General features: G+C 42.0%; 2 protein-coding genes across 2 annotated transcripts in view; both read right to left on the minus strand.

The window, feature by feature from the left end:
• Positions 1–4,131: 4,131 nt before the first annotated feature.
• Positions 4,132–12,768, minus strand: LOC117410077 (macrophage-expressed gene 1 protein). The gene is made up of 2 exons (XM_059021787.1): positions 12,183–12,768; positions 4,132–6,995 (listed from the first exon to the last, which is right to left on the minus strand). Exons 1-2 carry the CDS (start codon positions 12,627–12,629, stop codon positions 5,286–5,288), a joined length of 2,157 nt encoding a protein of 718 aa, XP_058877770.1. The 5' UTR covers positions 12,630–12,768; the 3' UTR covers positions 4,132–5,285.
• A 2,524-nt stretch (positions 12,769–15,292) lies between these two features.
• LOC131696652 (macrophage-expressed gene 1 protein-like) overlaps positions 15,293–17,500 on the minus strand; it is a 6,948-nt gene continuing 4,740 nt past the window's right edge. Inside the window, exon 2 of the mRNA XM_059021785.1 lies at positions 15,293–17,500. This exon is cut by the window's right edge and continues 659 nt beyond it. Within this exon, the coding sequence (XP_058877768.1) occupies positions 16,450–17,500 (1,051 nt within the window). The 3' untranslated portion in view covers positions 15,293–16,449.

Genomic DNA, 17,500 nt, shown 5'->3' on the forward strand with positions numbered 1-17,500 from the left:
TATCTAGTCTTCTGACCTTCATCTTGACAAAAGTATAAAAACATAACATCAAACATATTAGGAATCCTATCCATGTATTGCAATATTCAAAAACTCTCTCTCCCCTCTCCCCTCCCTCCCCCTCTCTTATCTCCCCTAATGGTCACTAATCCCGTGTACTAAACTCAACTGACATTGGAATTCTCTCTCTCTCTCTCTCTCTCATCTCTCTCTCTCTCTCTCTCTCTCTCTCTCTCTCTCTCTCTCTCTCTCTCTCTCTCTCTCTCTCTCAAATTCAAATTGGCTTTATTGCATGACAATAAAAATAATTGTGTTGCCAAAGCACATACATGGCATAACCAACTCAAATATACAGACAAATAATTTTTCTTAATACTAAACAGTATCCCTCCTCCCTCTATATTAATACAGTAAACAGAATCCCTCCCTTCCCCTCTATATCAAATAGTACCCCCTTCCCCCCTCTATATTAAACAGAATCCCCCCCTCCCTCCCTCTATTAAACAGAATCCTCCCTCCCTCCCTCCCTCCCTCCCTCTTTCTATATTAAACAGAATCCCTCCCTCCCTCCCTCTCTCTTTTCCCTCTCTAGTGTGACGTGTTTCACGGTCTGTCCCTCAGGCTATGACAGGTCTCCACGTATTGACCAGCCAGTCTGGCTGTGTGTTTGTCTTCCCCCAGCAGGATTGACAGCTTCTGGGTATCACACATTTTTGGGAATTCTGGGACTAAATCACAGAATTTGGGGAAGAAAATGTCCCTTATGTTTTTATATTTTTCACAGTGTGTCAGGAAGTGAATCTCTGTCTCGACCTCTCCTGTCTCACAGTGACCACAGTGCCCCTGTTCTCCCTGGCCAGCCAGGTTTGCCTCTGTCGGCCTTTTTCAATGGCCAGGTTGTGGTCACTGAGCCGGTATTTGGTCAGGATCTGCCTCTGCTTTGTGTTTTCTGACAGTTACCAGGTAATCTGCCAGGGTGTAATTCATTTCTCGTTTTCCTGGCTAACAAACACGGGCCCTTGTTTTGGGAATCAATAAACGTCTGTTGTAAAAACACAAACGATCCAAAAACGTTGCGTTGTGTTCATGCATGCATATTTCAAACTAAACTTTTTTTTCCACCTCTCGTTAACAGCATTTTTGTGTTATTCGCCTTTGATAGACGAAATGGGAGCCGTCTATCACTCCAGGGCGGGCAGATAAAGACAGTAGGAGCCGGCGATCCCTTTTATTGATCCAACTAAACCACATATTCATCAGAAACTTTCCAGACCTCGGAGGTCTCTTCATCAGGTAACAAAATGTCGCCTTTTGAATGTGAACCTCAGTATTTCTCTTTGTTCAGTCAGTCCAATAAATGGGACCGTGTCTCCTTCTCTTTGAATATTCGCTTAGGGCGGTTTTGATTTATTACAGCTGCAGTTCAAATCCAGCCCCCCCACGCGCCCCCACCCCTTTAGAAAACCGTTTTAATGACGCTGCAAAGAACAGAATTAGAACACCGAATTATATATATATATATATATATATATATATATATATATATATATATATATATATATAGATATATATATAATTCGTAGAAATACACACTGCTAAATGTTTTTATTATTATTATTATTATTATTATTATTATTATATTATTATTATTATTATTATTATTATTTATTAGCAGACGCCCTTATCCAGGGCGACTTAAAATTGTTACGACAAAGAGAGAGAGCGAGGGAGACAGAGATGAGAGAGGAGAGAGATAGAGAGATAGAGAGAGTCTCATTTCATCCCTTGTTTATCTAGTCTATATTGTCACAAAATGAGTTTTCTTTTAATATATATCCGTCTTCCCGCCTTGTTTTTGGTTGATAAGCCGTCACCTTCGACCTCCCCCATCTGCTTGGGGTCGAGTAAAGATGTGTGCGTGTGTGTAAGCATGAAGAAGGGCTAACATCTTTTTTCAAAATAATTGACATGATTTAATATACATTATTTGTTTTAAAAATAATTTCAATAATTTGTGTACATCCAGAAAATAAAAAAAAATAACTTTTTGTCCATTGCCCTACCCTCATCCGCATCTCCCCGCCCCCTCAACACCCCCCCTGTTTAGACCGCGCTTGTGGATCTCTGGATCCGCCCCTCCTGGTCTGCACTGGACTCTCCTGACCTCAGCACCTCGTCACTGGATCCTCAGCTGATGCGCTATCCTTGCACTATTGCACTGCTAATCTGTCATCGTAGATAACAGGACTAAATATGTCAAAGTGTTTATAGACAATGGAATTTACAGAGATCATCCCATTTTCATTAATAAAGATCTTAAATATGTCCAATCCCATTAACAGCTCCAAAGCGCGGAGATCTCCTGGTGTGGTGAAGGATTTTTTTTTTTTTTTTAAAACTCCTAATCTTTGTATAATTGTGTCAATCCGGAGTAAACTTGTCACTTTTTAAGAAACCTTCACACTGTCTTGTGTAAAACGAAAAAAACTCTCACAACCGGTGAAATTAAACAGGACGGTGCCTGTATATTCATTAATTAATTTATTTATTAATATTGTTGAAGCTGACACCCTGGGATCCTTCAAGAAGCTGCTTGATGAGATTCTGGGATCAATAAGCTACTAACAACCAAACGAGCAAGATGGGCTGAATGGGGCCTCCTCTCGTCTGTCAGCTACATAAAATATAATAATAATAATAATAATAATAATAATAATAATAATAATAATAATAGCCTATTGTTTTTTTAATGATGCTTGAAATGAAGTTAAGGTGACTGACAGCTCGCTCTCATTGATTGTGTAATATGTCCTGTACTCGTCATCGTGTACATTGTATTGACGTTGTTGTAATAATAATAATAATAATAATAATAATAATAATAATAATAATAATAATAATAATAATAATAATAAAGCTATTTATTATTCTTAGGATCAGAAAAAATAAATAAATCTGAATTTGAAAAAAATTAAAGAAACGCTCCCCTGTATCTATTCAGGGGCGCCAGGATATATTTAGCGAGCAAATGGGGCCCGATGGTGAGAAACTGGGCGATGGAAGCCCCGCCCCCTACAATCCGTTCTGCGTTCCTAAAAAAGGACGTCACATTTTTGGGCGTGTCACTGTACTTGTCAGACGGGCCGGCTCGTTAAAATATTTGCCGGTGTTTTGCTGCCACCTGTCGGATCGATGTAGAAGTGCAAGGTTGTATTTTTTATCATTAACCCTTTTTAAAGAGATCTGTGATAAGAGCGATTTCTCTCTCGTTTGTTTTTGAAGCCTGGGAGGTGGGGATAAATACAAGGTCGCTAACCTGACTGCACAGATCAAAAGAGCCATATTTACAAAGTGTAGCCTTTGATAATAGAAAAAGAGGAAACGTCCACAAAAGATTTGATCTTGAATGATTGGAACACAGTGAGAGAAAAGTCCCCAGTACAGTAATCATAGATTTACTAAGTTCCCCTGAACGGTACTAAAGACTATTTAACGAGCTCCTATTGGAAGTGACTCTGCAGCAGCCACTGACTCCCTGTGTGTGTGTGACCCTGAGCAAGTCACTGAACCTCCTTGTGCTCCGTCCTTCGGACGAGACGTCAAACAAACGAGCTCCTATTGGAAGTGACTCTGCAGCAGCCACTGACTCCCTGTGTGTGTGTGACCCTGAGCAAGTCACTGAACCTCCTTGTGCTCCGTCCTTCAGGATGAGACGTCAAACAAACGAGCTCCTATTGGAAGTGACTCTGCAGCAGCCACTGACTCCCTGAGTGTGTGTGACCCTGAGCAAGTCACTGAACCTCCTTGTGCTCCGTCCTTCAGATGAGACGTCAAACAAACGAGCTCCTATTGGAAGTGACTCTGCAGCAGCAGCAACAGCAGTCGTTGTTGATGATGCAGGGTTCACCCCCCCTTCTCTAAGCAGCTTTGGGTAAAAGCGTCTGCTAAATGACTCAATAATAATAATAATAATAATAATAATAATAATAATAATAATAATAATAATAATAATAATAATAATAATAATAATAATAATAATAATAATAGTCAGCTTTGTTCCACAGCAGATTAATTCACTCTGTTACACTTGGACTTCATAAACTTTTGAGGAATTAAAACACAAAGACAAGAAGCAGTTAAAAGTCATTTATTATTATTTTTTTTATAGCAGAACAGCTGTACAAATGACAGAATCAGGGAGATAGAGGATTGAAGTCTGTTAAACTCTTAAAAGGATTCGACACAGTCAACCCAAAACAACACTTGAAGAGCAGCTAGGAAACCAGGACCTGAGAACACACAGTATGGAAATGGAGACAGACTGAGTAGACAGAGAGAAGTGGACACTTCTTGACAAAAGTGAAACATTTCAGCTGATTCCTTCATAAGTATAATTTGTGCTCCGTCCTTCAGATGAGATGTCAAACAAACGAGCTCCTATTGGAAGTGACTCTGCAGCAGCAGCAGTTGTTGATGATGCAGAGTTCACCCTCCTAGTCTCTGTAAGTTGCTTAGGAGAAAAGCGTCTGCTAAATGATTCGTTAATTAAAAATAACTAATAATAGTTCCAATCAATGCCTTCACCAGTGTTGCAGTTCCCTAACTGTGATACATTAAAGGTTATAAGATTCTAGTGCTAATCCTTTATTAGTGTAAGGCTAAGTTCATACTGATATTAAGTTAAGTCTATTCGTGATGCTTGGCAAATTAGAGAGGTTTTAGTTATTATGGCAAGCTTATGATGTTAATAAAGAAAAAGGTCTTTCAAAACCGCATGTTTGAGACCGACAGCCGTGTGCACATGTATTCGAACACCCCATTGCTTCTGTAGTTTTGATTTACTGTGCGTGTGAAATCAAAACCACTGGAACTGGAAAATTGTCAGGCAGATTAGCGATTCTCCCATTTATTTGATGACTTTAATATGCCACAAGTGCAATTCCTTTCAAACAGTCAGAGAAAAGGAACACAGAGCCACATGCTGTCAAACGCAGGAGACTTTTTAGAAGTTGTTTAAGACGCCTGATTAAAGCACAGAGCGGTCTGACATTTTCGCACACAAGCACCTGTTGTTTCTATATCGCTGATTACTGAGCGGAGATTGAAATTCTCACACCCTGAGGTGTTTTCATGCAGGCGGGTATATAAAGGATATCGATGACACATCTGGAGGTGTTCTGATACATTTGCACGCGGCTGTATTATAAGTGATTGGTCAGATTTCAGGAATGATTATGAGAACTTCGACCACCCGCATTACCTTTCTGAAACCTGAGTCGCTGGTATTAAGCCAGGAGCATCTGACTTGTATCGGAGGAACTGGTTTCGTTTTCCATTTGGGTTTCACTCTCCCCTCCCACAGCCCGCTCACTTCTCTCCCCGTCGCTGGTCTCCCTAAATTCCCCGTAACCCTGAATACGCCTTCGATTGATCCCGTAGACGACCAAGCCCACCACAAGCGCTGCCGAAACCAGCACTCCAAAGACCACCCCGAACACAGCTCCCCCAGACAAACCCTCCCTTTGCGCGTCCAGCAGCTTGGTCATCCGTTGCAAGTCTTCCGGCTTGGCCAGTTTCCACATCTGGCTCTTGGCGTCCTTGATCCATGACATTTCTCCCTCGCTCATGACCATGACGGTGTTGGTGGAGTCGTAGCTAACCAGAGGCTTGCGGATGAAAGGGGGCAACCGGACAGGCGGCAACTGACCCCCGGTGAACTCCCCGGACCGGACGCAGTAGAGGACCTGACAGCCGTCGCTGATCGCCGCCAGGTGTTGGCTGAAACCTTTCGGGCAGCTCTGACGGGAGCCCTCGGATAAGGGGTTTCCGACTTCGCAGCTGAAGAGCCCGCCGAACGGGACCGAGTTGCGGGCCGCCTGTTCGTAGTCATCGCTGACACACACCCGGAGGTCATCCAGGAGTTTGAGCGGGACGAACCCGAAGGGGCAGGAGCGGGTTTTGGTGAGGGGGTTCTGGGAGGAAGAGCCGTATAGTCCGCCGAAGAGGTATCCGGAATCCGCCGGGACTGGATCCTTGGCGGCAACGCACCAGAAGGCGTCGAAACGGGCTTTCCGGATCCTGTAGGCGTCTCCGCAGACGTCTTTGCAGCACTTGAAGAAGAGCCAGCAGCCGTGGCAGCGTCGGCTGCACTCGTAGCGGTTGTAGCCTTCCTCCTTCTCCTCGGTCCGCAGCTTGACCGCTTGGTAGGGCGCCGGGCAGGAATAGCCGCCGGTCAGCGGGTTCTTCTGCTCTAAGGCTTGGCAGAGACCTCCAGCATCCGAGCTCAGCTCCGTGCAGTTTTGGAAAACTCCCCCGAAGGTAAAATTGGTGGGCGCTCCCTCGCACGAGCCGTCATCCACATTGGCTTCGAAGTTGAAATTGGGGGAGTCCAGACGGACGCAGCCGGGACGGGTGTTGATCAGGTAGTAGGTCCGGATGGCTCGGTCGATGGTTTTCGAGAGCTTGCGGATGGTCGGTTCGGGGAGGCCAGGCAGGGTCTCCCGGGTGAGAAAGAAGTGCAGAGGCAGCCCGGAGCGGTCGATGGCCACCAGGTTGTTGCCGATATTTTCTTGCCACTTCTGGAGGGTGATGCCCGGGTAGAAAGGGACTCCTCCGTGGCTTTCCGTCAGGGAATAGGTGGTGTTGCCCACGTACTGCTGGGTAAAGTTGTCCTCTGGACCGCTGGAACCTCCCACCCCGATGTTGACCTTGTTGAAAAAGTTGACCCCGGCCGAAGCCGCGATGGAGGACTTTCTTCCGAAGGCGTCGGTGACGAAGGAGGATTGAAGATAGTCTTCCTGGACGAGGCTGGCCCCGGCGTCCACTGAGGTCAGGACGTGTGTCCCATAGTTGAGCACCAGCATTTCGGACAGATAGCTTGCCATCCTGGTCTGGTTGTTCTCCAGGGCGTTGGCGATGTCCTGTACTTGTTCCTTGAAGCGGGGATCGAAGGTGAAATCCGGGTTGGCCTTCACACTGTACATGAAGTTTTTGACCTGCTCCGGGGAGAAGAAGGAGAGTGTTAGAGTTGTTTTTTTATTCTGAGTTGATGCTGTTATACAGTGTATAAAAGGGTTAAACAAACATTTCCAACTGCTGTAGGTAACATTGTACGATTTTGGGCAGTTTGCTTCAACCTCTGAAAGATACGATCAAGCAATCGCCTTTGGAAGAGAAACATTGTTCACAATAAGAACCTGCCTAGGAGTATCAACTCAAAGATATTCAGAATACCCGACTGAAAAATAGCTTCAACTGTTTGGGGTGTGCTGCTGTCTGAAACCCCAATGCACTTTTAATAGGTCCTCTTACTCATGTAATTAAAGCAGGTCTTTTATTCTTCTATACTAGGCATTATCTAATTTTATTTTTTCCACGGTGAGTCTGTTCCTAGTAAAGTGCTGAAATATCAGTTCATTTTATTACATTTTATGCAAAATATACCATATACACAGTTGCCAGATTTTTTACAACTGAATATTGATTTTCTTTATTTGCGATTTTCACTTTTATCTTTACCAATATATTTGCACCCTTTACATGTGCTTTTACAGGTTTCAGTGGCTCTTAATGTATCCCTTTGTTTATTAAAATGTCAGCCAAATCTGCATCTCTTCTAAAAGCTATGATCGGCACTTTCAGAAATATTTTTTTAATTTCTTTCTGAATTATGAAGTACAGTCAGCACTCGGATATCCATTACCCAGATACACGTCAGTCATGTTTTACCACCCTTGTATTAAGAATAAAATAAATCCTCATTATATATATATATATATATATATATATATATATATATATATATATATATATATATATATATATATATAATTTAACAAATTAATACACTTGTCCGTCACACTTGATTTCCGACTCCATCACCAGTTTTCTGATACAAAGTCCATCTCTTTAGTGTTACAATTTATCTGAATATCCGTCACAGCCCGCGTTTAAATGAATGAATTAAAAAAATTCTCTCTAATACCAAATCAGTCTGTCTTACATTGTGCAGTTACACAGCACTTCCTCCAATTTCACCTGACGAAAATGCAGCAAAAACAAAGCAAACAAGACAAGCTATGGTACAGGAACAGTTAATCATTAAACAGTTCTATTATTATTTGTTTATTTAGCAGACACCTTTATCCAAGGTGACTTACAGAGACTAGGGTTTGTGAACTATGCATCAGCTGCAGAGTCACTTACAACTACGTCTCACCCGAAAGACGGAGCACAAGGAGGTGAAGTGACTTGCTCAGGGTCACACAATGAGTCAGTGGCTGAGGTGGGATTTGAACCGGGGACCTCCTGGTTACAAGCCCTTTTCTTTAACCACTGGACCACACAGCCTCCCAGTTCTAGATACCGTGATGCATTTTTTCCTTTTGTGCATTTTCATTTGCAAGTGAACTGTGACAGGGCCTTATCCAGCGCTATATTCTGCAATTTTGAATACTGACTTTGGATACGGTTTTATTTTACGTTTTATGCACTTCTGTGCATGAATATGATTTAGATTTGGCTGTTAGGTCGTTCATGGGAGATTTTACATACCGCTACAACACGTACCGGATTTAAAAGTATGTTCTGTATTACAGTTAACGTGTCATCTGTTTATTTCTGGCAATGAATCATTCTGAATTAAAATGCTACTACTGTTTAAAATATAGTATTGTACCAACAAAACCAATCTAGTCCATCTAAATGGAAGCCTACTTATTTTAAAACCTTTCAGCTATATATTTTTGATATTGTCCGTTTTGCAGGAGACAAAAAAAAGATACAAGGGTTGGAACGGGCTAAAATGAGATATAATCAGATATGCGTCGCTCCTGTTTAACCGTCACTGAAGTCAAAATTTTATAGGGCTGGATATGTGAGTTCTGACTGTATACATAAATGCTTCACAACAGAAACAACCTGCGAGTTGCATTTGTTTAAATATATTAAAAGGGTTTTTTTTTTCAGCACCAACGTTCTTTTTGTGTGTGTGTGTTTTTTAAAAGCAGCCACTGCCTCGGCAAGCTTGAGTTTTGTTAAATTGCTTTTGTTATCACGGATTGGTGCTATAGCTAGGAAAAAGATAATGCGGGTACACAGAAATGTTAATTCATTAAGAAAAATGTATATATCTGGATGTTTCAGACTACTATATATATATATATATATATATATATATATATATATATATATACTGTATGTTGTAGAATATGAATTTTAAATAAGTATTGCGTAGCAGATTGCTAAGCCTGTCGACTGGCAGAGCTACAATCTTTTTTTTTCTGAAAAGCGACTAACATGGTAGATAGCATACTGCTAGTTCCAAAATTGCACGCACTGCTGACAAATGATAAGGTCTAGAGTCACAGACAGCTTACTTGCCCAGCATTTATTGCAAGCAGGCAATAATTGACGGCAACCTGCATATTCTTGAGGAAAAAACAGGAAAATAGCCCAATCCACACGTTTTGGCGTCGAGCTAATGGCAACTTCTCTTACAAGTGATGGATGCTGGCTGAGGAAACTGAAACAACCACGATAACATGACAATAGCGAGCTAACGCCCTAAGAAGAACAAGCTGGAAAACAGTAATTTTATGCCGATAAGCAATTTCCAAGGCTACCTCGGCACATGACACGAGTCACATCTTTTGCACACGACACAAAAACATTACACACACAGTACTTAGAAAGAGGCGTATCCATGGTACTCTGTCCTGGCCGCTACTAGTGGTTAAGTGCCAGTAATAGCGGAGTGGAAACACCCTGTACAATGGGGTATTTAATGTCCTGTAAACTTTATAAACTTTGAATCTTTCTTTGGATCCGAGAATGATTCCCTGCATACATTAAAATAAACCTTTATTAAAGAAATTGAGTCTTAAGAAACATTGATACTCACTTTTTAAATTACATCACTGTGTGTGTGTGTGTGTGTCTCTGTATATATATATATATATATATATATATATATATATATATATATATATATATATAGATATAGATATAGATATAGATATAGATATATATAAAATCTCTTTTCATAGCCATTCATAACAGCAGTTTCACCCATTTCAGATTTTGCTACAAGCTTGGGATTTGAACTGGACTTTGGACCACGTTGCCTCATAGCTAACAAGCTCAGGTGGGTGTTATTATTAAACTCCTAGTGAAACCAGGACTGGATCACACTGCTGTGCAACGGGAATCTTATTTCCATCCCTGCATTGTAACTGCAGTTTAATATCACTAGACTGGACTGGACTGGAATTACATTGTAACTGCAGTTTAATATCACTAGACTAGACTGGAATTACATTGTAACTGCAGTTTAATATCACTAGACTGGACTGGAATTACATTGTAACTGCAGTTTAATATCACTAGACTAGACTGGACTGGAATTACATTGTAACTGCAGTTTAATATCACTAGACTGGACTGGAATTACATTGTAACTGCAGTTTAATATCACTAGACTGGACTGGAATTACATTGTAACTGCAGTTTAATATCACTAGACTGGACTGGACTGGAATTACATAGTAACTGCAGTTTAATATCACTAGACTAGACTGGACTGGAATTACATTGTAACTGCAGTTTAATATCACTAGACTAGACTGGACTGGAATTACATTGTAACTGCAGTTTAATATTACTAGACTGGACTGGAATTACATTGCAGGGCTGGTAATCAGACTCCTATTGCACAGCAGTGTCACCCAGTCCAGGTTTTACTACCAGCTTGATCAGCCCGCAGTGTGTCTAGCTAACAAGCTCAGGTGTGTCTATTAAACTCAATCTACCTTAACTGCCAACAGATGGTAGTTAGCAAACAAAACAGGGAGCCAGGCAATCTGAAGAATATTCATCTTTATTCTTCCAGTTGTTTGTCACTCTGGCTCTGAAGTCAAACGATGTATACTCTCACTCCACTACAGGTTTAATTTCCTGTTTGTAAGCTTGCCACATGCTCAGTTCAGGTCTCTGTCTCCTGTGGAAGAGGATCTGTCTGTGCCAAAGCCCTGAGATTTCTTTTTGTGATACACCCCTATGTTATCCAGTTTATGGATCCAGGCTTTTCACATTCTCATCCCTGATCTCTGTACTTATAATTGACACAATTGATTGCTCTTCGTTTTGTTGTTTCTTGTTGGAACATGAGGTTTAGTAATGGCCCCCTGGGTTGGGGCCAGTTGTAACACGTGTTACAATTGACCCCATACACCATTAGCTGAACTATATTTGAGCACATGAATCACGCACTGAAGGAAACAAAATGTTCATTTATCACAATTGTGACCCAGAGTGACACATTCGTGCTTGATAAGGCCTATAATCTTAGGGATGTTAAAGTTTTAAAAGTAGAACGACAACAAAAAAATGCCTTATGTGAATATTTTTATTTTACAATAAAGATACCCAGTTTTTGAGTTAAATAAAAACAAACATAGTTGCTTATTAAAGGTATTGTACGTTTAATTGCTCTCAGTTGAACTCACCCTTCTATGTAATTATTTACTGTGTGCTTTAATTTGCTCTTATTTGAATTTGATCTTATCTGCTACTGATTTTACTGGACTTTATAACTGCGCTGATCTGTAAGGTGATATTCTGTAATGTGATATTTTATAATGGGATCATTTGGTGGTATTTTGTAACAATTGTAAGTCGCCCTTACAAAGAATTATTAATAATAATAATAATAATAATAATAATAATAATAATAATAATAATAATAGTAAAAATAATAATAATAATAATAATAATAATAATAATAATAATAATAATAATAATTAATAATCATTCTTTTTATATAGCGCCTTTCACAGTGGACCACCATCAAAAAGCCCTTTACAGAGGTACGCAGGACGGAGCACAAGGAGGTGAAGTGACTTAGCGAATATGACTGATCAGCACGACAACTTTAAAGGGAAGTTCAGAAATTATAATTATTATTATAATAAAGTACTGGTTGGTCTGCATGCATTATTCAGATATATATATAAAAATTATATGATAAATACAGCTTTTTCTGTCCAGCAGAAGGACTTGTAATCGAAACGTCCCGGTATAATAGTTTTTTTTTTTTAAATCAATTACCTCCATTTTTACATACATGACTTTTTTTTCTTGTATATGGACATTAACACCCTAAAATAATCTGCTGTCTCGCTCACCTGCACCCTCGCGGTCACCGCTCTGTCCTGCACTTGGTGCGTCTTCACCCTTTGATTCTCCGTGGAGAATTTCCCGTTCACCCACGATAAGTAAGAGGCCTCCGCGTTAACCGAATGCGCCACGGAACTTCTGTGGTCCAGCCAGCTCTCAATGATCTCGGAGCTGCTCTCCACTTTGCTCTGCTTCTCCGGGACCGCAGACACCTCGTCCGGTATCAGATAGACCCCGTCCTCTGTGGTTTGGCACTGGGAGTAGTTAAAATTCATCACCCGGCCCATGTCAACGTTGCGCAGGTTGTCCCAACCGCCCCCCGGCAGGACCTCCAAGGCGGATACATTGAGCGCTTTCTTGCACTCCAGAAACCCACTAATGGATTTGAATGCAGCGTTTTGGCTTTGAGCTGCGCTGATTAGCAGCAGCAGCGAGGTGAACGCGCACGGGTGCATGGCTCTGAAGTGAGTGAACTGGCTGCCCGAGCGCTTGGCAACGCTGTTAAGTTGAAAGAAGAAAATTTGTTTGTCATGCGGCCTTTCGATAAGGAAAGGGCTGCATTGAGGGAAACGAAACTAATGTAATGGAAAACAAAAGTGTAATCGAGAGAGAGAGATTGAAAGTGTTTTTTTTTTGGCACAGAGCGTTACTGCGACTGGGAAATGAGAATACAGAGCGAGACTGCAAGAGAGAGATTTATTTTTTGATTGCGCGGTGATGAGGAAAGCCAGTAGTTTGTTGGGTATGTTAATAGTAATACAGAGGCACCCGAGCTTATTCTAACAGTTATCCTAAAATTCCATAAAACCATTGATGATTCAACAGATAGATGGATAGATAGACGGATCCAAATTCAGGAAAACAAGATTTTTTTTTTTAATTACAAAAACTGTGAACTTCTATCCTGCTGCTGAAATCTGAACCGTGCACTTCTCGTCACCTCTTCCTTGTCTCGCAAAAGATAGACTGAACCATTTCAACATGTCATGTCTTATAATTCTAGTGAAAAGGTAGCCGGGTTAAACAATATGTGAACAAAAGTATTAATGCTGGCTGGTTTCAGGAGCTCCTTTGTATTGAGGACGCTGGCAACTCCCAGGAATAACCAGCGCTAATAATTATTAAAACAGCGAGTCTTCATTCTGTTGATATTTGAGTATTTCCAGTGATTGATCCGGATTGTCCTCGGATAGGGAGCGAGGTGCTGTCGTTTAATTTAATTTATTTCAGGACGTTTTTTTCATTTGAACGTTTTAACATACATTATGTGTTTTAAAAATAACGTGTGTACATCCAAAAAATATAAACAATTTTTTTCCGATTTTTGTACATTGCACCACCGCCTATAAATTCTCTGTCGCCTCTCCCCGCCTCCTCAAGACCCCTCTGTTTAGACCGCGCTTGTAGATCTCCAGATCGCCCCCTCCTGGTCTGCACTGGACTCTCCTGATCTCAGCACTTCGTCACTGGATCCTCAGCTGATGCGCTATCCTTGCACTATTGAACTGCTAATCTGTCATCGTAGATAACAGGACTAAATATGTCAAAGTGTTTATAGACAATGGAATTTACAGAGATCATCCAACCACAGCGAGGCATGAATTTGTTTGTTAAAAAGAAAGAAAGATGATGATAATGATAATGACAATGATAATAATAATAATTAGCCCTTATCCAGGGCGACTTACAATCGTAAGCAAATACATTTCAAGTGTTACAATACAAGTAATACAATAAGAGCAAGAAATACAATAACTTTTGTTCAAGCAAAGTACAAGTGTGACAAACCACAATTCAATAATATAGCAGATAATAGTGATAGTGACATCATAATAATAATAATACTAATACTAATAATAATAATAATAATAATAATAATAATAATAATAATAATAATAATAAAGCTATTTGGATATGGATAATAAAACGTGACAAACTTCTTAGGATCAGAAAAAAATAAATAAATCTGAATTTGAAAAAATTAAAGAAACGCTCCCCTGTATCTATTCAGGGGCGCCAGGATATATTTAGCGAGCAAATGGGGCCCGATGGTGAGAAACTGGGCGATGGAAGCCCCGCCCCCTACAATCCGTTCTGCGTTCCTAAAAAGGACGTCACATTTTTGGGCGTGTCACTGTACTTGTCAGACGGGCCGGCTCGTTAAAATATTTGCCGGTGTTTTGCTGCCACCTGTCGGATCGATGTAGAAGGGCAAGGTTGTATTATTTATCATTAAATCTTTTTAAAGAGATCTGTGATAAGAGCGATTTCTCTCTCGTTTGTTTTTGATAGCCTGGGAGGTGGGGATAAATACAAGGTCACTAACCTGACTGCACAGATCAAAAGAGCCATATTTACAAAGTGTAGCCTTTGATAACAGAAAAAGAGGAAACGTCCACAAAAGATTTGATCTTGAATGATTGGAACACAGTGAGAGAAAAGTCCCCAGTACAGTAATCATAGATTTACTAACTTCCCCTGAACGGTACTAAAGACTATTTAACGAGCTCCTATTGGAAGTGACTCTGCAGCAGCCACTGACTCCCTGTGTGCGTGTGACCCTGAGCAAGTCACTGAACCTCCTTGTGCTCCGTCCTTCAGGATGAGACGTCAAACAAACGAGCTCCTATTGGAAGTGACTCTGCAGCAGCCACTGACTCCCTGTGTGTGTGTGTGTGTGACCCTGAGCAAGTCACTGAACCTCCTTGTGCTCCGTCCTTCAGGATGAGACGTCAAACAAACGAGCTCCTATTGGAAGTGACTCTGCAGCAGCCACTGACTCCCTGAGTGTGTGTGACCCTGAGCAAGTCACTGAACCTCCTTGTGCTCCGTCCTTCAGATGAGACGTCAAACAAACGAGCTCCTATTGGAAGTGACTCTGCAGCAGCAGCAACAGCAGTCGTTGTTGATGATGCAGGGTTCACCCCCCCTTCTCTAAGCAGCTTTGGGTAAAAGCGTCTGCTAAATGACTCAATAATAATAATAATAATAATAATAATAATAATAATAATAATAATAATAATAATAATAATAGTCAGCTTTGTTCCACAGCAGATTAATTCACTCTGTTACACTTGGACTTCATAAACTTTTGAGGAATTAAAACACAAAGACAAGAAGCAGTTAAAAGTCATTTATTATTATTTTTTTTATAGCAGAACAGCTGTACAAATGACAGAATCAGGGAGATAGAGGATTGAAGTCTGTTAAACTCTTAAAAGGATTCGACACAGTCAACCCAAAACAACACTTGAAGAGCAGCTAGGAAACCAGGACCTGAGAACACACAGTATGGAAATGGAGACAGACTGAGTAGACAGAGGGAAGCGGACACTTCTTGACAAAAGTGAAACATTTCAGCTGATTCCTTCATAAGTATAATTTGTGCTCCGTCCTTCAGATGAGATGTCAAACAAACGAGCTCCTATTGGAAGTGACTCTGCAGCAGCAGCAGCAGTTGTTGATGATGCAGAGTTCACCCTCCTAGTCTCTGTAAGTTGCTTAGGAGAAAAGTGTCTGCTAAATGATTCGTTAATTAAAAATAACTAATAATAGTTCCAATCAATGCCTTCACCAGTGTTGCAGTTCCCTAACTGTGATACATTAAAGGTTATAAGATTCTAGTGCTAATCCTTTATTAGTGTAAGGCTAAGTTCATACTAATATTAAGTTAAGTCTATTCGTGATGCTTGGCAAATTAGAGAGGTTTTAGTTATTATGGCAAGCTTATGATGTTAATAAAGAAAAAGGTCTTTCAAAACCGCATGTTTGAGACCGACAGCCGCGTGCACATGTATTCGAACACCCCATTGCTTCTGTAGTTTTGATTTGCTGTGCGTGTGAAATCAAAACCACTGGAACTGGAAAATTGTCAGGCAGATTAGCGATTCTCCCATTTATTTGATGACTTTAATATGCCACAAGTGCAATTCCTTTCAAACAGTCAGAGAAAAGGAACACAGAGCCACATGCTGTCAAACGCAGGAGACTTTTTAGAAGTTGTTTAAGACGCCTGATTAAAGCACAGAGCGGTCTGACATTTTCGCACACAAGCACCTGTTGTTTCTATATCGCTGATTACTGAGCGGAGATTGAAATTCTCACACCCTGAGGTGTTTTCATGCAGGCGGGTATATAAAGGATATCGATGACACATCTGGAGGTGTTCTGATACATTTGCACGCGGCTGTATTATAAGCGGTTGGTCAGATTTCAGGAATGATTATGAGAGCTTCGACCACCCGCATTGCCTTTCTGAAACCTGAGTCACTGGTATTAAGCCAGGAGCATCCGACTCGGATCGGAGGAACCGGTTTCGTTTTCCATTTGGGTTTCACTCTCCCCTCCCACAGCCCGCTCACTTCTCTCCCCGTCGCTGGTCTCCCTAATTTCCCCGTAACCCCGACTACGCCTTCGCTTGATCCCGTAGACTGCCAAGCCCACCACAAGCGCTGCCGAAACCAACACTCCAAAGACCACCCCGAACACAGCTCCCCCAGACAAACCCTCCCTTTGCCCGTCCAGCAGCTTGGTCATCCGCTGCAAGTCTTCCGGCTTGGCTATTTTCCACATCTGGCTCTTGGCGTCCTTGATCCATGACATTTCTCCCTCGCTCATGACTATGACGGTGTTGGTGGAGCCGTAGCTAACCAGAGGCTTGCGGATGAAAGGGGGCAACCGGACAGGCAGTAACTGACCCCCGGTGAACTCCCCGGACCGGACGCAGTAGAGGACCTGACAGCCGTTGCTGATCGCCGCCAGGTGTTGGCTGAAACCTTTCGGGCAGCTCTGACGGGAGCCCTCGGATAAGGGGTTTCCGACTTCGCAGCTGAAGAGCCCGCCGAACGGGACCGAGTTGCGGGCCGCCTGTTCGTAGTCATCGCTGACGCACACCCGGAGGCCATCCAGGAGTTTGAGCGTGACAAACCCAAAGGGGCAGGAGCTGGTTTTGGTGAGGGGGTTCTGGGAGGAAGAGCCGTATAGTCCGCCGAAGAGGTATCCAGAATCCTCCGGGACTGGATCCTTGGCGGCGACGCACCAGAAGGCGTTGAAACGGGCTTTCCGGATCCTGTAGACTTCTCCGCAGACGTCTTGGCAGCACTCGAAGAGGAGCCAGCAGCCATGGCAGTGTCGGCTGCACTCGTAATGGCTGTAGCCTTCCTCCTTCTCCTCGGTCCGCAGCTTGACCGCTTGGTAGGGCGCCGGGCAGGAATAGCCGCCGGTCAGCGGGTTCTTCTGCTCTAAGGCTTGGCAGAGACCTCCAGCGTCCGAGCTCAGCTCCGTGCAGTTTTGGAAAACTCCCCCGAAGGTAAAATTGGTGGGCGCT

The sequence above is a fragment of the Acipenser ruthenus genome, unplaced genomic scaffold (genome assembly GCF_902713425.1).
Source record: "Acipenser ruthenus unplaced genomic scaffold, fAciRut3.2 maternal haplotype, whole genome shotgun sequence".
Taxonomy (NCBI): Eukaryota; Metazoa; Chordata; class Actinopteri; order Acipenseriformes; family Acipenseridae; genus Acipenser; species Acipenser ruthenus.

Excerpts from the sequence above, each read along its gene's own strand:
- LOC117410077 (XM_059021787.1), bottom strand. The coding sequence starts at position 12,629 with ATGCACCCGTGCGCGTTCACCTCGCTGCTGCTGCTAATCAGCGCAGCT. Across the intron at positions 6,996-12,182 it reads CGGTGACCGCGAGGGTGCAG|GTCAAAAACTTCATGTACAG; the intron begins GTGAGCGAGACA and ends TCCCCGGAGCAG.